At 36.5% G+C, this 22,858-nt stretch overlaps 1 protein-coding gene across 1 annotated transcript in view; it reads right to left on the reverse strand.

Moving 5' to 3' along the window:
• Positions 1-22,858, reverse strand: part of luzp2 (leucine zipper protein 2) — a 143,040-nt gene that overhangs the window by 43,167 nt on the left and 77,015 nt on the right. Inside the window, exons 4-5 of the mRNA XM_005930814.3 lie at positions 20,479-20,560; positions 17,293-17,355 (exon numbers count right to left, since the gene is read on the reverse strand). Coding sequence (XP_005930876.2) covers positions 17,293-17,355; positions 20,479-20,560 — 145 coding nt within the window. The remainder of the gene's footprint in view (positions 1-17,292; positions 17,356-20,478; positions 20,561-22,858) is intronic.

Genomic DNA, 22,858 nt, shown 5'->3' on the forward strand with positions numbered 1-22,858 from the left:
AAGTTCAGTTCCTGCAGGTGGGACACATGTATCACCAATAAAACTTTAATCTGCAACTTAAAGCTTTAAAGTCTGAACCATAAACTTGCCCAAAAATTCAAACTGCTTTTAGAACCTTCTGACAAAAATGTTGTGACATCCAAGTATTTTAATTTTTTTTAAAATGTATTTCTTGAAAATGTGTCATGTCATGCATCAACTATGATATGCTAGGCCTTAAATATTACTAAAAATCACAGATGCAGGGCATCAATAATTATCTGGCCCAATATTTTCACAGTCAAACTACAGATCACTGTGTACCTCACTTTTTTTTTTTTTTTTTTTACATAAATAATATTGGATAAAATAATTCCCTAACATGGTGCTGTATTCAGTTTGAAATTGAACATGCAGTACATTCTGGACTTTCCTTTTATTTATTTTTTATTTATTTTTAACACCCACACCTGCACAATGTACTACACACTCCAGTGCAGACATAAGATGCACTCTTAGCTGAGGTAATGAGTTGTTTTGTGACTCGGTGAAGCAAAGCTGACCGAATATCATTTCCACACAGTGGCACCTCCTTTCACCACTACAGAAGGACCACCTTTTGAGGACATGTAGAACTGGCAGCCATTATAAAATGTGACGTAGTTAAGCCCCAGGACACACTCAGAGAGAAAATAAGATTCTCTGGAGCTTATACTGTATGTCACAGTGCATTAGACGAAATGAAATGCACCATGCTGCACATGGCATAACGTGTTATTCCCGCAGTATTGTCAATCTGCAGGCCTAAAAATAAAGTCAGTTTTTTTTTACATGTTCATGTTGTTAATATTTTAATTTAGAAAAATGCAACAGCATCCGAATAAGTGTATTGCTCCTTGACTAAACGAGCACATTATCTTTCAGAATTTGCTGTCAAGTTTAGTGCTTTATTATTGCAAATAATTGTATAGTCAGTGATAAAATGCAATGCATACAGTAGTATAGGCTATCACAGCAACCTAAAGGACTTTAGCACACAAACACACACATAAAATAAATTCCCATTATTCAAGTCAAAGTTATTTTCGCACATTATAAAGTGCTGATATGCTCACGGGCACTAAGTGCTGATATTTACTGTCCATCTAGGTCAACTTTCATACTACTCAACAGCCATCAGTGCAGCATCCTTTTAGCCTCAGTGCGAAGCACCAGAAACCAAGTCTTCCGGAAACACATTTTGTATTTCATCTCAGTCGAGTTGTTCCCAAATTTACACTATGGAGTGTGAATGCAGTGTGCATAATAAACTGGCATATTTCATATTTATGTATCAAACACTCCCAAGCGGTGCATTCCACCCAGCCCTGCAAAGTTTAAATAAACTAGGAAAAGTGCATTGCATTTAGGGCTGACATTTTTATTTCAAACTGGCCGTGGCGTGCACATTGCTTGACACCACTTACAAGTGCGGCGCTGTTGTCATAACACATTTCAGCTTAAAAGGTCAATAAGATTCATTGTTAATGGCAAAAACAACCCAAAAGGACAAGATGATTCTGTGGCATCAGTGTTTTAACAGGTTACATGTCATGAAAATATGCCTTCATTATTTATGTTGATTACCATGCCTGTAGAAAACAAAAATGCATTCACTGGCTCTGTCCAACTATTAGTTATGCACACTCTATCCTGTAGAGGTTCATGGTAGCTAGAGCTTATTTCAACAAGATGTGAGGTATGCCCTAGATACTGCAGATAGTCAGTCACATGGCTAAGATGAAGAGACGGACATCCATTAACCTCCTAAGACCCAAACTCTTCCACAGCATGCATTTTTAATTTCTCTTTGATATTTGGGCATATTGGGGCCCAATGAATGTAAAAACAAAGAATTACCAGATTTTTTTTTACCCAATTTTTGTTTCTAAGAAAAATGAGAGCCACAAATGAGGATATTCGTTTAAAATTTTGATAGAACAGTGGTAGTATAATGTCCTCATAAGTGGATATCAGACCCTCGTAGAGCAAATTTGACACACTAATGGCCATCTATAATTACAGATTAAGCTGTCTTTGTAAGAAGAAGGTGGAGCACATGATGAATAAACAAGCTCCACTCAAAAAGTGACCCACAACCCTATTCTGGTGGCGACATCACCAGAATACGGTTTTCTTAAATATTCCTATTCTCACTTAAATGTTGTCATGAAGCAGTACCTCTTGGATTTAATGAAAGTTTTAAGATTAACAACCGCTACACTTTATAAATAATAACTATATGTATTATTTTTAATGTTAGCACTTATACTTACTTGGCTGGACAAAATAATCGCAACCTTGTTGTTGTGTTGACCTTCCTGTAAAGTCACCAGTCTCCTATTATCTTAAGAGAACATATGAACATTTGGATTTGAAGTTAAGGAACTTGCTATTGTACATCTTAAGGAATTATACTTTTTTGAAGTCCACTACTTTAATTATAGATCATTTAAAGCTTTCTGATTAAGTGAACAACAAAGTCCTTTGATAAGCAAAGTTATTATTGGTTCCCTCTGCCTTTGGTTGGCTCCCATAGCATAAAATTCAATGATGATTTCTTGTTGTTTTTTTTCTTTCAAAATAATAAACAAAAACAAACTGATAAAATTGTATATTTTTATTGTAAGGTTGTAATTATATATGAAAGGCCTATAAACACCAGTTGTTTAAAGTCCATAATTAACGCGCAACACAAATACAGTATCTGAAATGATGATATTATTTTTGCAACTTTTCAACTGTATGTTTTGCCACATTCTACAATATGTTGTCTTTTTCTCAACAACTGTAATTTTTCTTCCTGGATTTCAGCTTCTTGTAAGTTAAAGAATGCATGCATATTATAAAATGAAAACTTCAGTTTATTTGACAGCCTCTGTCATATATTAATGAACGGATTCCACACATAATGTAGCCAATTCCAATCACTGTCAGTACAGAGCAGTAATCTATGAAAAGAAAAACTCACAATGGAAGAAAATTAAGGTGGGGCCTGCACAGGAAGCCGTGTTGCTGTCAAAACATCCATTATAAATTACAGGCATTAGCAAAGCAAATATTTGCTGCTGATAAGCTATTAAATATAACATAGCCCCCTGATATCTTATACCGGCATGCTTGACAGCTTGAGTTGAACTTGTCTTGGCAGATCCTTAAGGACTCTTGAGGGGGTATTATGCATAAGCGAACAGACTGCTTTCTTGTCACTGGCCTATTGTTTTGCTGTACAATCATAAGCATGCAATACATAATCTGTGCATTAAGAACAGGGCAGTCAAGGGATTTTGTTTTTCCCGTAGCTGTCTGCCATTTTAATTAACTTGGTGGACACAAGTGGTGACCCCCCACAAGAGGTCAAGAAATAGAAAACAAGGACAGAAGCAAACTACAAGAAAAAATTATAAATACTTAAAGCTTGTGTTTATGAGTTATCAATCATTTTAGATTAGATAAGATTTAATTTACGTTGATGCGAATATTGTCCATATATTCATCTGAGCTGAACACAAGCTTCATTTCAGTGCTTCTTTATAGATATTGCCTCTCTGCATTTCTCATCAAATAGCTGTTGAGACGTGCCGTACGATGCCTGACAAGGCTTCAGGCTATTCGAAGAAAGGAGATAAGATGAACTCTATTGATCCTCTCGGGGAAATTGGGAAGGCTGGGTGTTTCAAAAAAGAGCTGAAATATTCCATGTGATGTGGCCTGAATTACCACTGGCATAATAATAAAGCTGCAGTTCCTCCCTGAACACTAATACGTTCTGGTCATTTGATTCACTGTCATTCCTTGTATTTTTTTCAAGCAGAATCAAAAATGGCTCGAACAATCTGATGAATTAGATTGGGAATTAAGATAGTGAGCCATCTGTAATGTAGAAAGTATTAGAGATGAATTCAAGTACCTCAGCTCTAAGATATGAATAATGACCAGACAAATGGATGTAACTTCCAAGCTGATCAGCTTAAAGCTGAAAAGGCACAACAGTCCAAAAGCATTCTGGCAGAAACAGTTCTAAGTGATCTAAGTTTAATTTTTGTGACATTACCCATCATCAATTAAATTATTAGCTCTGGAGGGAGAGTAGCTGGGATAGGCTCCAGCCTCTGGCAGCTCTGAGCTGGATAAGTGGAAGAGGACGGATGGATGGATGGATGGATGGATGGATGGATGCATGGATGGATGGATTTGTAGTCTGTGCAGAGTGAGCACTGTAAACACAAATGGCTCAACAGCCGGGCTCAACTATTTTTTTTTCTCTTTAAAGTTTAAAACTCTCAATAACAAAATATAAGAAAAGAACACATATTGAATGATTCCAACGCCTATGCTAATAATATTCAAGATCAATATAACCTTAACTGGCTACACAAACACAAGATGACACAAAGGTTATGGCAAGGCAATTATACCCATCCAGCTAGGGTTAGTGAAAGTGAATTAGGTCAATTGTCAATTGGGTTAGCCATAATTCTACGTTACCTATTGGATTTTGCTTGGGTAAGACACTACCTTTAGTATGTAAGTGTAGGAAAAATATTTCTGATGGTTAAAAGTGTTAACTACTTGTTCCAAGAAATGACACGCAGTTCATTCACAGTTCGCTTGCCATGTAATATTGTCATATGCCAAACTTTGTATACTGAATTGTTATGACACTAGGGAACATTTAGGACTTTTGGATAACAACAGATTTTTAGCAATAAGGCTGTCAGTGAGGTAAAAATGAGGTACTCTGTTTAATTGGATCCAATCAGAGAAAAAAAGTGAGCATATGACACTGCATGAAGATTAACGGCTAGATGTAATGATGTATGAAGTGACATTTTACAGTGGTAGACTCCTGCCAGTTTGCGTTTGGCTATGAGGCTGCCATTGTGCACCGCATGGAGAGTAAACAAATTCACTGTACTTTTGTATTACATTGCTAAAGATGTGACTTTTTCTGTAGCTGTAGTCAGTGTGATTGAAAATCACACTGAGAACTTGTTTATGAGTTACATTAAACACCTGCAAGGATAAATAAAGGAGTCCTCAACAACAGACTCAACAAAATCTTGAGAAGTTGTCAGTTTGCTGCCTACAACTATCATCAGCTAAAACTGTTTAGTATGACAGGTATTTGTTTGTTATTACACTGTGTTGCACACATAAGGTTTAAATTATCAACATGATATATGGAAAGTTTAAATATGGGGAATAAGAGGAGACTATACACTAGATTGAGAGCAGTGAGCAAAACACTAAAGGTACAAAGAGATTTTCATAAAAAAAAAAAACGGGAAAATAATATTTTGTTTGGGTTTTTTTCCCCCAAAGAAGGCCCTTTTGAGATTTAACACAGCCTATCCCCTTAGTTAAAGTCAGACCATCAGATTTTTTTCTTAAACAAGCTAGAACTGGTAAACATAAAAGGCAACATTAGAGCAGCAGGAACAAAACACTACACGTAAATACACATGCACACTGAGGCAAGTAAATGCCAGCAAACGCTGGTTCGGACCATCCCCGCCCGTTTTCTATCCAATTTTTTTCTCGTTTCTTCAATAGTGTTTACTCTCTCGGTGAGGAACATAAATAGTGACTGAAAAAATACTCTTCTGTTCCTGAAACTGCCTCATATAAACAGAAATAAAAAGTAATGAATGAATTGGATATGTGATTACAGTTGTTTATTTTGACAGACAGACATGGGCATAATATCTATTCTCATGTGTTGGATGATACACTCCAGTCAATAGATACATGTGAGCCTTATCAAAAATAATCATCTCCTTATTTAGAAAAAAAAAGCAAACATTTTGATTTAAGTATTTGTATTCCTGCAAAATATTGATTAATGCCTCTGTACTGTAAGTTCTACCAAGAACTTAACTTTAATTCACACACATTAGTCATTAAGGTGGTAAATTTACACCGCTTAATCAAGGGATGCTTTGATGGCAAAGCAAGGCAAAATGTTTCCATGTTGAGTACAGTGGAAAGCACCGCCAAATATCGGAGTTGAAGAAAGATGCGATGAAGAAGGTGCCTAAGAAGTGCAACGAGCTGTCCATACCTGAAGCCTTGGAAACTGCCAAGCAAAGACTCACAACGTTGACCAGCCGCTTGAAGCGGTATACCAGACAGATAGGAGCCAGGAGACTAAACTATCTGTACTCAACTGTAATGAAGAGAGGAAAGCTAGTCAGAACTGAGGGCATCAAACTACCAGAAGCCAACATTGCAGAGGAGCAAGAGAAGGAGCAATCATGGAAGGACAGGCCCCTGCACGGTATGTACCACCAGCAGATAGTGGAAGTGGCTGAGATCCAAAAATCCTATCAGTGTCTGGACAAAGCTGGACTGAAAGACAGCACGGAGGCACTAATCATGGCAGCACAGAAACAAGCTCTAAGTTTGAGATCCATAGAGGCTGGGGTCTATTACACCTGCCAACACCCCAGATGCGGCTATGTAAAGATGCCCCTGAGACAATCCAGCACATAACAGCAGGGTGCATGACGCTAGCAGGCAAGGCATACATGGAACGCCATAACAAAGTGGCCAGTATAGTGTACAGGAACATCTGTGCTGAATATGGCCTGGAAATCCTGAGGTCAAAATGGAAGATGCCTCCCAGGGTGGTTGAGAATGACCAAGCTAAGGTCCTGTGGGACTTCCAGATACAGACGGACAAACTGGTGGTGGCTAACCAACCGGACATAGTGGTGGTAGTCAAGCAGAGGAAGACGGCTATAGGGATAGATGTAGATTTATACTGAATTACAGTAACATCAGGAAGAAAAAACATGAGAAGCTGGGGAAGTACCAAGGGTTGAGAGAAGAACTCAAGAAGATGTGGAGGGTGAAGGTAACAGTGGTCCCCATGGTAATCGGAGCACTCGGGGCAGTAATCCCCAAGCTAGGTGAGTGGCTCTTGCAGATCTCCGAGATCTCAGATTGCAGTCCAAGGAACAGCGGGTACTGTGGAGGACCTTCAAGCTCCCAGGCCTCTGGTAGAGGACCCGAGCTTGAAGAACACACCGTCTGATCGGGGGAGTTCTTTTGTATATATGTATGATCACAATCTTTTTACTGTTCAGTAAAGAAATGTAGCTAAAATTAAAACTACAAGGCCTCCTGGAGACCAGCTTCTTTTCAAAAATAATGATATAGAAATATTTAAACTCCTTTTCAATATTTTCCTTCAGAATAAGCCTCTATGTTTTCACTATTCTCTGATGTCTTGACACTGTCCCATGGTGTCAAGACATTTTGAAATTGAAAGTCGTGTGAAGTCACAGTGTTTGTTAAAACAGCCTCTAGCTACAATAAAATAAGGGAGAAAAAAAGTAATTTTCTGAACATCTCAAATAAATATCTGCAGTCACAGCCTTCATCAGTCGTGAAGTACTTGGATGTATTTCTGTAAAAAATAAATAAATAAAAAATAGACCATCCACTTTATAGTGTCACAGCTGAATACCACAGAAAACCGGTCACTTGTCTGGAAGCCGAGGGCCAGAAATCAATATCCATGACGGGGTATGAGGAATAAAGCAATGCTGCTAAGTGACAGCATGGCACCAGCCCTGTGCACACTTGCAGCCTCTCTTGAACAAGTTTCTTTCATCTGAGTTTCGTGCCAGTGTCCACGAAGCCACACGTAGCAAAATTTTTGTATTAAGTGCAAAACAATGTGGAGAGTGACACAAATATGATCGCACTTGTAACAGAACGTCTAAGGCTTATGCATAAATGCAGGAGATGCCGGCAGGTGGTTGAGTTACCCAGACATACATCCCACACACTCCAAACGAGGAAGTATGATTTTTCACTTCAAGCTGACGCAAAGCTCAGCCAGAAGTAACACTTTGATGGCAAGGGTAACTTTGTGGCTGATTGTTACTCTGCTTCCTCTGTGGAGCAGAGAGTTGCAATGATTCATTCATTCCCATCAGTTTTCTGATGACTTATGTAATGCAAACATATATATTTTAGCTTAGAGATATCACAGTTGCCACTAAATCAGCCGCTACGGCAGTGTCTAACTTTGGGGTGTAATTGCTCTCAAAAATATTTCACAAAATCCACTTTTGTTTATTTGTTTTTAAAATAGAGATGATGAAGGAAAAATGAGGACATAAATACTTTTTACCCAATGCATGATCTCCTGGTCTGGATAGGATCCTATTGTTATGTATTTGGATTTTTTTTACCTGAATAATCTTTAAACATTATAGTTTTCCAAGTGTCCAACAAGCATACGCAACATGATCACATAGTTAATTATTTTACATACATACATTAGTAATGTAAATGTTTTAGGCCAGGAAGCTATTTCTCAATCTATATTTTACACACATAATGTTCACATCAATGCACAGTATCTATTATATCTATTATAATACATCAGTATTTTACCACAAAGGTTTACATACAAGTACTGTCCTTGTAGTTCATAGCCTACAAGTTTATACTGTTAACTGATAATCATGTGACAAGGCACCAGATGCTGTGTTACAGAGTAAATAATGTAATGAGCAATGCAATGAATTGCACTCACCAGCGAGTTAAAAAAAAAAAAACCTAAACATAATTCATTGCTTGTAAAAACATAAGATAAGCAGATTCGTCTGCTTTCATTTGAGTAACTACCTGGAGTGGCTACAGACATGCACAGCTCAAACAGTCTGCACTTAGGAATTGTTTTCTTTAAAAATACAATGCAATGTTTCTGACTAAATGTTAGTTACTCACGCAATCACAAAACCTGGAACGTTTCAAATATCCTGATATTTACTTTTAGTTACACTGTTCTTAAATTACACTGTATAACTATATGGAAACTGAATGCTTTCCATCTGTGTATCCTTCATATTTAGGTTTTAGGACATTTTGGGTACTGATCCTGAGTGTTCACATCACTCTACATTTTGGAACAATCAGTGCTTCCAAATGTGGAGATAGTTTGGACATACGCAATTGATTATGAGCAGAATAACCCTCTTCTATGCAGTCCTGTAATAGATTACACACTTGTGATTTCCAGGCCATGCTTTCAAACTAATTGCACAATCTCAGGCTATAAGAAATAAAATATTGAGATTCTGAAAGTAATACATATAACCTGTAAATAAAACAGAATTGCTGTACTGGCTATTTCACAGACGGCAACTGCAATTTGTCTTTTTGCATATTACAGCACTTCAGCAGTGTTGGGAAGAAATGCAGATTTAATACAAACCGCCCTCTGGGTCCCAGATGGAACACGCCCTTGTGTTAGCATGAGACACTAAACCCACACACTGTATTTTCTGGTTTACCTGCCACTCCAGATTTCATTACAGACAAGCAATGCAGAATTACTGTACCTCATGATTTGCATATTTTCTAAATAGTGTTTTTCTCCTCACAGACTCAGCTAGATTAGTTCATTGTGTTGATGTACAAATACGCTGTCTACGGAAGACAGCCTTCGTACAGGCGCTAAATAAGACTTCACTGTCTTTGCAGTTTCTCCAGGTATTAGTTATCAGTTTCTAAATAAACAACAACAACAACAACAACAACAACAACAACAACAACAAAGTATTAGGAGAGTGAGTGTCATATATTTCATAGTGTTACTCATTCTGACTTCATCGAATGCATATGACTGATAATAAACAACAACAACGACAGTGAAAGAAAGCATCTTTAGCACAGCAGCCTCTGCTATATGTGTACCATGTGCAGCCTACATTGTCCACAAAAATACCACTGCAAGTATTCTCAATACTGCTGACTGCATCAAAATCCCATATACTTTCATTCTTGGCCTTTATTTGAATACCTTGTCTCATTTTTCTTGCCTTATACATACACATCTCAAAACATACCCTGCTTAACACAGGATGCAGTTGAATTTATTAATATTAATATTTTTATTAATTAATTTTCCATGATCCTACCAAAGGTGAAATAAATAAACAGACAAACCTATGCCAGATAATTTTTGCTCTCTGCAGAAAGCCTTATCAAAACAAACCGATGATGTTAACCTAAAGAGGCAGTACCACTGCAGACACTGGCTTGTGATGCACTTAGGGCTGGACGGCACTGCTAAAATCATATCTTGATACGCATTCTTACAAGAAATCATTATAAACCTTAATAGCATTTAATTTTACATTTAAATTTTTTTTCTGGAATTTATTTGCTCTTATGCCAGGAACAGTTATATAAACTCTAACATCTATTTGGCTTATTTTTCCTGAATGCTTTAGACACCAACTGAGAGGAAGCGACAGTCTGTTAACCCACCTGCTCACCCTGAGCCACATTCTATTGAACTCCAGGCTGTCCAATGAACTGAACTGTGTGTGTAGTTTATGGCAAAACCAGAGATTCAATGACAAGCCTCCTGGGTTTTCCTCTGATCTCAGTGGAGGAAGAATCAATGCTTCGAGTGGAGAGTGCCAAGGTCAGAGCTGTTTTGGTAGTGGACATTGTGTGAAATGGGCATGGCATCATAACATAAAAGCACTTAATCTCTGCATTAAAAGTGAGGGAAATTCAAAAGGATTATGTGAAAGAGAAACAAGAAACAGGCCTGGCACTGAAACGATTAACTTCATCTGCCTGTGTTTTATTTTTGTCTTTATATTTTGCTGAAGTTTGAACCCGTAATCAAAAATACATTTTCAAATTTAAAGCCTTATTTATTTGATTCATCTTAAAGGCAACAGGCAACTAAAACTGTGAGTTTGTTCCTCAATATGTGCTAATTGTGTGGGTGGTCTTATATCAACTCTTAGAAATGTCATCAATGGCTGCTGATTACTCATACAGTATGTTGTTTTTGCTGCTTTCATTTTGTAATTGTCATCGTTATTTCCTAGTTTGCACGACTTTTACACTCTTTTGTAGGGATCCAAAGAGTAACATCTGCTCTCCCACGGTGACCAATTTATGTGTTTTGAGTAATTTGCATCTAAAAAGGTCACGACATCTGGACTATCATAGAAAAGTCTGACTAAAATATGACAGTTGTTACTTTGTGGTTTGAACAATAAATGATGTAACTACATGCACTGTGCCTATGGAAAATATGACATTTATCGTCATATGTTTATATATAAATAAACAAAACTAGATGTGTCTTGCCTGTATCATTACTGTGATATATCTATGCTGGGGGGGGAGTAAACAGAATGTGTTATGTCAAGTCACAACACAGTAATTATTTTTCCTCCTATGGGGTTTGAATATTCATTTTTTAAGTAGATAATATATGAAATCGTTGATTTTTATGGACTTCTTCTTCTTAATGTATGTAAGTGATCACATGTGTGAAATGAACTCTGATGAAGTCTCATCAATACAAGCAAGGTTGCTTAAGAATGTTCTTCTTAATTTACTTTATATTCACTTGACTCACTTGAAAGCACGATAATAGTAACTTCTGATGAATTCACTATCACTTTCTGCTGACGAGGAAGAAGTGAGTTTGTGCCATCAATCTAAAGAGAAAGCAAAAACGGCATGTTTTGCTAGAGCACAGTATAAAACCTCTGTTAGTTCTGCAGTTTCATCTGCTTTGTCTTTGTCCTCCTCAACACATAATGATGCAGTTTCCCTTATCCGCCTACTTCAGTTTCTTGTCACTCCTTTTTTTTTTAAGGCTATCATAGAGAGATCCAGCAAATGCCCCGATGCATTATTTTTTTCTTCTGCCATTTAGCTGGTGAAATTACATCGGGAAGACATGAAAGGAAGAAGACAATGTCAGGAAGCCATTTTAAACTAGAGAAAAATATCAGCATCAGCGGCAAGGAGCTGAATGTGTGGCTGTCTATTACAATGCTCTGTGAGAACCTGATGAATCCCAGCAGGATCCAAGTCAGCCTGCAAATCACTCTCCCTCAAAATAGTCATAATAAGCTCTGAAAGCAAATCATTGATAATGACTTCACAGTGAATTGCAGCCATAAAGCTTCCCCTCTGACACCACAACACAATTCACAGTGATATGCAACATAAAACAGATTTTAAAACCCAATACTGTTGTAAACAAAGGATATAAATGGATTTACAGATGTTCCCTTCAGCTTTGTTAGGAATTTTTATATACTTTGGCCTCAGAATGCAGAAAATTGGTGTAAAATAGTACTCACACCAGACAGTTCATTAGGTATGCTTGTTCAAGTGCTTGTTAACACAACTAATCAGCTGATCACATGTCAGCAAATCAGTGTATGACATTCAGACAATTTGCTGTAGTTCAAACTGAGCATGAGAATGTGGAAGAAAGGTGATTTGAGCAATTTTAAATGTGGCATTGTTATTAGTCTCTCACAAACTGCACATCTACTTGGATTTTCCTGCACAACCAACCCTAGGCTTTACAGAGAATGGTCCAATGAGTGGCAGCTCTCTGGGCTACAATGCCTTGTTGATGCTAGAGGAAAATGACCAGTCTGATTTGAGCTCATAAGAAGCAAACAGTAATTGAAATAACCATTCATTAGAACCAAGGTACGCAAAAGAGCATCTCTGATTGTACCACAACAGGTTCCACTCCTGTCAGCTAAGGACAGGAAACGGATGCTGTAATTCGTACAGGCTCAAACAAATTCAACTACAGAAAACTGGGAAAATGTTGTCTTGTTAGTTTCTGCTGCAACATGTGGGTGGGAGTGTCAGAATTTGGCTAAACAATATAAAAACATGACCCCATATTGCCTAGTATCAACAATCCAGGCTGCTATTGGTGGTATGACTGTAGAAGGGATATTTTGCTCTTCTAGGTCTTCAGTACCCATTGAGAATCATATACAGTAAATGCCACAGCCTACTTGGTGTTGCTGACCATGTCCATCCTTTTATAACCACAATGTATTCATCTTTTCATGGGTGACTCCGACAGGATAATGTGCTATATCACAAATCTTAGGTCACAACTTTGGTCATGTTTCTAATATTTACATAATCAATAACGATACAAATGGGATGGATAATGTATTACAAACACCTCTCAGCAGAAAATGAATCAATTCAGCATTATTGAGAACTGTAGCCTTTAACTAGTTACTTCTCATTTACATTACATAGCTTTGATGTTTTATTTATTGGTTGTTCAAGTATTGTGCATATACACATTTAAATTATGTTTTTATTTATACATTATCCCAGTAATTAGTCATATTTTCAGTTTTAGAACGACACTGGTGGAATAGCCACTATTAATGCATATTGAATAGATTGAAATAGATACTGTGAAACAGTGGTTATTGGGTTTGCAACAAATTTACACCAAACCATCCCACCTGCCACTCTACATGCTTTGCAAAGTAAGAAGAAAAACTTGGCATGCCAGACTGAATTTTATCCGAGTGTAAACCCTATGGTTTTATGGTGTGCATATAAAATGTGCAAGAGCAACTGTTTTGTAACATCTTATTTCATTGAATTTTCATGCATTGTCTAGCCTGTTTCTCCTACTCTTTGTTCTGGCTCATTTATACTTAAAACAGTTCTATATCCAGGTACAACTGCTGAGGTAAAATTGTAATGATTTAAAATGTTTGACGTTCGCATTTCCGCAAATTATTTTTATGTAACTTGAGACTATGTAATAGATGCGAACATATATTTTGGTGTATATCACAGATGTTAAAGAAGTCCGCAGATCTCTGTAGCATACACATGGCCCATTCCATATGTGACTATGAAAGTTATTAACCTTCTTGACTATTTTCCAAGAAATGTAAATCAGAAATACAACATTAAAACCTAAAAACGCCAACAATGAAGCACTCTGTGAAATGGAAATGGAGGCCCTAGAAAACAATCATGTCATCTGTTCTGCTGCTCTTTGCCTCGTTCAGCTGATTGCAGTGAAAATCTGAGTAAATAACTGGTGTGAAGAAGCATTTCTCTGGAAATTCTACCACAAAGTGCAGTTAAATTCTCAAACTCTTATTCACGTCGTACATTTGGCAAAGCTTTTTGCCAGCTCTTTGGTGTGTACAATGTATGCAGATAGTAATGCGATATAGCAGTAGTCAGGGATTAAAATGCGTAAAGCCTTTAAATTACACATAAGCTGCAATGATCGTGACCAGCATTTGTTAAGTCATGGTTCTTTGTCTGTGTGCTTTTATTGTACTCCCAAATCAAGATGTTGTTTAAGAGCAAAAGCATTTGTAATTGTTCATTACAAAGTCAAATCATGGCCGTCTTTATGGGTTATTTACCAGGTTAAACTGATCTGCTGACACGTGGAAGCTCTTGCTGTGAAAATCACTTGATTGATTATAGAAGTGCTTCTAAATGTATCTCTGATTACCCCCAAGAGAGTTAAGGAGGATAAAAAAGTAGCATTTAACAGTAGCCCAAGGCAGCATTATTTTTATACCTTACTATAATAACTGTACCATACTGACAATTCAGGAGGGTTGAAATGTGCTTAATGACCCAGTCACACTTGTTTCTGCACATCAGTGGGCTGGGCAGAGATTGTGTTAGGGTCGCAGTGGCAGACTAGTACAGTCTGAAGTGCTTCCCTCATTAGCCACAAAAAGGGAAAAAGTGCACATCTGTCTTTGACTCACTCATCTTCCACTCATAAAAATCTAAAAACTCCCAAACAGAGTTTTTTAATGTAATAATTTCTCTAACAATAATAAGAAGAATAATCACCACTGTGAAAGTCTAAATGTCCTGCATGTGTGTGTACTACAGTACACCATTGCAATATACAATGCATCTGGAAAGTATTCATGGCATGTCGCTTGTTCCATATTTTGCCATGTGATGTTTTTCCAAAATGGATTAAATTTCCCACCACAAAATTCCAAAGACAATACCCTGTAAGTGAAACAAAAACACCTTGACAAAAAAACAAAATTATAACAGTCTTATACCTATAAGAGAATAACTTTAAGTATTCACAGCCTTTGCTCAATATTTTCTTGAAGCTCTTTTGGCAGCCATTACAGTCCATGTTTTTTTGAGTTTGGTGCACCAATTTTTGGGCAGTTGTGATAAAATCACAGAACAACGCCATTTCTCAGTGGTCCTTTGTTTCTAAATGTACTCAGTAGGTGATAAAGTTAATTTTACAAAGAATAATGGTGCATCAGAGTATCCAGGTACATTTACTCCAGTATAGATCTGTGGAACTGTGTGAAATATCGTAAAATGGTAAAATTAGATATTAGGTCACTTGTGAATTGTGAAAAAAAAAACATTGCTCCATGATGTTAGAGGTCAAAAATTCCACAGAGAACAATTAAAGGCAATCGGTACACACAATTTAAGATCAACCTCTACTATCTCTATAAAATTGCAGACTGTGAAGACGCAGCAATTTTAGTACCACTAGGGAGGTCAAGGGCAAGATAACGTGAAAGGTTCTTCTTAAAACAGATTGATCTCAGTAAACTGATATCATTATGTCACTGTTTGATTCTTCATCTGAAGCACTTGATCATGTTACTGAAGCAAAGCTCAGTAAAAATGGTCTCAAATTAATTTGAACATCTGGCAAAAATCACTTTCCTCAGTGCAATAGTGAGCAATATGGTGGTATAATTTCCAGTATCTCTTGATCATTTCCCATGATCCTATGATGTATTTAAATAGCTTTCTTGCCGTTCAAAAGCACTTCGTGGCTTTGTGATCATAGGCAGCAAACTAAGAGTTGCCTATGTAATCTGTCCAACTATTAAAAGAAACTGGTATTTGCTCCAAAACATATTTTTTCATACACATATGCTCATGTTTAGTAGTTTATTAGCCAATTTATTATTATTAGTAGTAGTAGTAGTATAAACTAATATAAACTATAGTAAGTAAAAATTACTTGATGAGTAAATCAATCCCGTAGCCGATTCTTTCTAATTTGCATTTGAAAATATTGCAGTCAAATCTGCAATATAAGAGAATTCAGAATCCATACAAAATTGGTATAATATCCCATTGTCACAACGCTATAAAGCTATAAAACACAGTAAAATCAGTTAAGTGGATGGTAGGATCCAATTTCATTTTATTTGTCACAGCAAAGTCTACAGATGTTTCATTTTTCTTTCATGTCACATTGCTGATAAGCAAAAAACAAAATATTAGAACTGTCTAGGGGTCTAAACACCCCTAAAGGCAGCTTTTACTGATGTTGCCATGTTGTTCTGATTCTTTCTATTGGAATATATTATTTGATTGTTTTTTTATTCATATAGAAAACAAACCAAATTGCAGATATCGTAGAGTCATATATTTTCAGTACGGCTAGAATGGTATTTGCAAGCTGAACCTTTTTTTAAGCTGTCTAAGGCATCAGCAGTAAGTGTTAGATGTTGTGTCAGAGCCTCAGAATCAAAGAGAAAGAACTTCTTTTTAGAGGCACTACTTTGCACAGATGTTGAACAACCCTGCAGAGAGAAATCCATCACAGAAGTTGCAGAGGAAGAGAGCCCAGATTCTCAAAGAGTGGAAGACATGGCAATCATGATTGCAAACATGATCAAAAACATTTATTTTATAAAACTGTATTTCAAAGTACTCGTTGAAATGAAAATGTTTACCCCAGTGCCAGTGTTTGTCCACCTTTGAGACAAACACGCTTTCCTCTGAGTCCCTGGGGATAATCTAATGGCTTTTGGCAAACACAGATAATCAAGAAAATCAAGAAAATCAAGATCCCACCTTTCTGTCTGTGTTTGATTAAAACACAGACAGAAAGGTGGGATCTTGATCATTTAATTAGAAAACATTCAAGTTACCTACAGATGTGTAAGAAAATAAAGGACAATCTTAATTGCGCACCCCTGTGGTGAGCCACTGTGGGAGAAAATTGCTGGGATGATCTCATTTTCCCTCCAATAGAGAACTTTTATATTGTTATGAGTGACCATAGTCAGCCAGGGTAAGTATTTATATCTTGAGAGTTGTCTACAAGGGTTACTGAATGGTTTGGTAAGGAAGAAAATTATGTAAAACAATAATGTAATTATGTAAACCATGGTCAAAGCAATCACAGGCTCTTAGCAGGAGATTTTTAATTCGACATTGCGAACGATAGCACTGTCAAGCCTCACTAATTTGAGATTTAAAATGGAAAAATAATATACACCAACAATGATATCATTATATTTGTTTAAATGCTACATTTTATAGCATTTTTATAGATAACTGTGTAGAGACAATGCAATTTTTCCCTTATATTTTTTTCTGTCTGTATATACCTTATGAATGTGTAGTGTGATCTATTCAGCTTTAGATAATATTTTGATGACTCACCTCTTGCTGTAAATCCTTGATGATTTTGGTTTTTTTCTCCATCTCCACTTTAAGAAATTTAATCTGAAAACAGGGAAGACAAAAAAAAAAGATAAAAAGATGATCACATAGAAAGTCCAGCTGTATGCATGTGTGCTTTTTTCCATCAGTGAACATATTTAATGACCGTTATGGATGATGAGTTTGCCTAGTGTATGTGTAATTAATTTCATTCAACAGATGCAATTCTGTATGTGAATAAAAGCCAAAGCCTATTTGTTCCTACTGACAACATCCTATAAATCTTGAAAAATAGGTCTCATATGCTTCATTTCGAATGAAATATAAAAAAAATAAATGTATTTTCTACATTTTTTAAAATCAAATAAATGCAAGCCAACGTTTTTTTCCCACTTTCTACCAAGACATCCTGGGGAACTGTAAACTAGACCACAGCAGGTGACTCACATCTCCAACCTGACCATGATAACATCAATATTCAATCATTGTCACTGTCCCTGAGAAGACTTAGAAAAAAGACATACATACACAGAACAGAGAAGGAAAGAACATTCTGGTTGACTAATTATGCCTCTGAATAAAATTAATTTTCACACGTCATCCATGCTTCTATGCAACAGCACACTGACTGTTTCTGAATATTCCAGTGCGAGCATTAAAAAATCGACTTAGCTTCCAGTTAAACTATATGGAAAGGCAACATAAACACCGTACCTTACCATAAACTGATGCAATTAGATATAAAATGATAGTAGCAGAGGGGCGCTATAAGTTAGTAGTTACATTTAAAATCACAAATTCTCTCTCTCTCTCTTTTTTTTTTTAGCTTTTTAGTCAGCCACAAAGGCCTGAAGACCTTTAAACTCTGACAAAAAAAACATATTACATTCTTCTTGTGCTTTGCAGAATTAGGCATAACAAGTGATCATCAAGAGCTTGGTGTGTCTTTCATTTTTCAGTTAAAATTAGAGTGTGCCTGTGGCATGTGTGTTTGTGTGTGTGGTTGTACGGACTTGTAGCCATACAGAGGTTGAAAAACCAACCAGCAAACTGCTGCCATGGGCTACTATATATCTAAGCGAATGAATTCAGTGTGTAAGATAGATAGGTTACGGTTTTGTCTTTGAGTTTTCAACTCTAAAGAAAAAGGTTTTAGCAAAATGCGTCCTTGAAAGAGGTCATCAACATAGTCCTGAGGACAAAGACGAAAAGATTCATGGGTCTGGTGCCCTCATGTCAGGTACATACCCTGGGGAACAGTAAAATAAGCCTCACCAGTTGACTCACATCCCCTAACAGGGCATGATAACATCAAGGTTCATGTCTGAGGCTTGCAGTCACCACCAATGCCCCCAGGAATGGTTAAAAAAAGTTTAAAAAAAAAAGAAAAGAAAAACAACTTCTACAGTGCTTAGGTATTAGGATAAGGGAGTACAAGTCGGTTATATTTCTATCTATCTATCTATCTATCTATCTATCTATCTATCTATCAATACATATATACATATGAAATAGTATTTCAAATGTAACCAAATATTAATAACAATAATAACAATTGATAATAATTAGTCATTGTAATATTTGTAGCTAAAATATTTCATAAGATATATCTGATATCTCTCTGCTTATGGCAAAATACTGTCTGATGTTGAGATTGGCTTGAATGTAATTACCCATATCTGTCAACAAATATTTAGCAACTTTGTAATGTGTGTTTTTTTGTGATTTTGCAAGGTATATGCTTCTCCTTATGCTTTTATTTTTCACTAGGAACTTTTAGACGCCATGTTTTCTACTCGATAGATTATTTCATTGTTTTGTTGAACATGTGTAGCTTTTACATCCTGCTGAGGTGCTATTTTGAATCTTAAATCTTAGAAAGTGGGATACATATAATTTTTCAGAATGTAAATGTCAAACCACAAAAACTAGAAACTGGGATTTGTCACCAGGCAAAGGAAAATGGCACACACGTCATTGGAAATGTTACTGTACTTTTGTTTATCTCGCTGAGAGTCCATGATTTGATTGTCGATTGTAATGTCACGGTGCCCATTAAACGCTGTGACTGTGCATAAGAAGCCTGCACTGTTACAGGCCAGATTTTCATTAGCATATATTGAAAGTCCTAGAAGCATTCCAGTACTGTAGCTGTCAGTGCAGCTAGACAGGATTTATGCTGATTTGTTGATAAGGAGTAAGTGGAGGAACAAGAGAGGGTTTCTCAGAACAGTATGAGAGTAGAAATGTGGGCCAATACAGTGTATTAATGCAGCATCACCGCCGATGCCAAAATACATTTTTTAATCTGAATTCTACAAAAAGCCTCTCAGAGCAAGCACATTAAAATGAGTACTTATACTCATCATGATGAAGAAATTAAAGTTTGTCTTAAATTAAGGCTGCTTTCAACCTTACCTGATACCAAATGCAGTAAAGCTGCTGAAACTAAATATAGAATTCTCCACTGTGTAATAATTTAAAGGTGTAAATACTCATTGCTTCTCATATTGTTTGGTAGCAAAGAAACATTATTTGAACTCCTTAGAGGTGCATTTCTTTTAATTGGTTCAGTAATTAAAATATTGTGATTTTATTAAAACTGGAGTTAACAGAAATTATGTTTTCCACTGACACCAAAAACCTCTTTATCATTAAAATGTAATTAATTTTCACGTATCTTGTAACACATGTTGCATGCTTCCATGGTTTGCATGTATATTTTAAATAATCACAAAATTAAACATGCTTTTGTTGTGTTTTGAACTAAAATAGGCATATTTTGCATCTTCTGTAACATTGGCAATTAAAGCAGAGTATCATCTGCATATGTTGTTATCTAACATGATGCTGAAAATTATTTGTTTATTTAGTAATTAACAGAAAACTAATCACTTCCAATTTAGATAATCAGCTGATGATAATAATTTTAGACCTTTGCTTACTTATTTTTTTAAATGATAAAATAGTAAACTTGCCACCTTTGAACTCTGGACTTCTGTTCAAACAAAATAATAGCTGACACAAAGCTTTTGTTCACTCTGAAAGTTTCAATTATATGGTGAAGGATAGAGGCGGGAGCTTGCTGCTGGGTAATGAGTGTGGATCAGTGAAGGCCCCGTGTGACAGGTGACAATGCTGGTTAGACAAGACCGGATGTTGATGGTCAGGTCAGCTCTGTCTTACCGTGGCCTGCTGCTTCTCCGCTTTCTCATTTGCCTCATCCAGCTGCTTCTGCAAGGCTGCCTGGAGGGACTTCATCTCCTCTCTGTCAAGCGAAAGGGAAGTGAGAAACACTCTGTTAGTACTTCCTCTTCACATTTTCAGATGCCTTGACTGCTCTACCACAGAATGGCCTTCTTAGATATATCACTCTTAAAAGCAATTTTTTTGGACAGAAGTAAATTTTACTAATGTCTTTGTAATCAGTTGGATGATTTTTATTATGAATCTATGAGCAGGATATGAACAAATTCATTAATTTGAATCAAAAGGAAATATTTTGTTTACAAACATATTTTTAAAAGATAAAAACATAATTAGCTTAATTTGTGAATGGATGATGCAATAATGGGCCATGTAACTGCAATTAGGGTGGAAACGATGTTGGCATTTGTTAACCGGTTCACACTTTGGTTCATAGCAGCCACACATCTTTCTTCGATCCTAAACAATTTCACATGTATTATCATTTAATGATTTTGTTTGAATTTAAAAGGCCTGACTACAGTCAATTTAATTTTCTATGTATATGATCTATAAATGTAGAGTTTAGCAAACACTCCCATGGAGCCAACAGCAAGAGATGGCTGATAGGTTCAAGGAGAAAGACGAGATACAAGAAGACCAAGTTTGCTGCAATGCACTGCACTGCTATATTGCTTCTTGCAGTGTATTAAAATTCCCTGAATTTTGATATGGTTCATGTGGTGTGATGACTAATGCAGAATGAATTATGTGTTTAACATAAAATTAAACTTTTATGCATTCGACTGTAATTTGTAATTCAGTATAGTTTGGTGCTCCTGAGCACAGATAACAGAGAATTATAAATCAAGGAGGCAGGGGATGTGGGTCAGTGGTACCAAAAACGCTTGTATCACATCACAAGGTAGCCCAGTTAAAATTATAAGTAACAGCCTATTTACTGTTTCCAAGCATGGCTGAAGTATATGACGTATGTCACAGTCACCCAGTAGTGTAGTTAGGGGACATTATCTTTCAAGGCAGTACAGCAACACTCAGAGTGGAAAGGATGTCACTGCTCAGCAGTCATATACTGTTATACTTTATATGCCAGTGGTCTTGTCTCTTGGCATAAGTTCAACCTAAAAAACATTTTTCTTCACAGTGACCAACCAACCACCCCTGCTTTGGTTTTCCATTTATATTCACATCTCCTGCTTCCAATACTTGGAAGAGTTTGTACATAATATATCAAAACTGTCTAAACTGCCAAAAGAGAGACAGTCAATGTGACACAGGCTTGAAGAGTCTGTAATAAGTAAATACAAAAAGGGATGAAAGTAAGTTAAGCTATTTTAATTGCTATTTAAAAACTGTTACATTTTTACCAATAATCTTTTTTTTTGCATTGCTCTTTGGATCAAAATTATTTTCAGGAGCCAATCAAATTTCTGTTAAGACTTGACAAAAGTAAATGACCTGCAATGAATCACCTGTCTCCACTCACGATAATGGAGCCAGCTGGTAATCACACTTGGCAGACACTGGAACTCTAAAGGTGGATTAATAACACATTGAAAAAGTTGTGGCTCACAAATGCTAGGTAGGCAACACTGAGCCAAGCTACTGATTTGATTTGCTTTATAGTTTTTTAGCTTGATGACATGTGAGAGCTGCCATGGACTTCTGATAGGCTATTGATTGGCTATCCAGATACTACACACACACACAGCTGGACTTCAGTCAGGCTGACATTTCAGGGAGGATGAAGGCCATGAATGACTCCAAATCATTAGCAGTCTCATTACACACAACATTAATCAGACAGTCCTAACTGGTAAAGCACTTAAGCTAAACACTTTTTCAGCTCACTAAAAAAAAAAAAGGTCTAAATCACAGATGCTTGCTTTTTCGCAAAATGAAAACAGGCATATCAATTTTAAATACACAAGACAGGTTTGCGATGGAATTATGAATTATCTACCTGCTCCTGTGTGTACTGGAGACACACTGGCCAACACCTGAAAAGTACCATCCTCAATAACAATGAGCAAGTCATTACTTATCATTATTTATATCCATTAGATACCTGATGGACATGATGTGATTATGCAGACACCATTTTTTAAATCTTCATATGACAATACAAGCAGTGTTTTGTTCAAATGAGAGAATTCTGTTTTTCTTATCAATTATATTCACCAGTAAATATTATGCAGTGTGTAAAGACACTGCAAAACTTAACGTGAAAGAATCGCATCACCAAAAGACTCTACAGGTCTATGCAACAACAACCAGTTTGCATTCCTCTCGCCTCTTGGACCACTGTGTGATTGAAGTGTTTTTTGATTTCAGACAGTTCGGTGGACTGAATATTGTA

Source organism: Haplochromis burtoni, unplaced genomic scaffold, assembly GCF_018398535.1.
Source record: "Haplochromis burtoni strain Fernald_Lab_line unplaced genomic scaffold, NCSU_Asbu1 Contig_135, whole genome shotgun sequence".
Lineage (NCBI taxonomy): Eukaryota > Metazoa > Chordata > Actinopteri > Cichliformes > Cichlidae > Haplochromis > Haplochromis burtoni.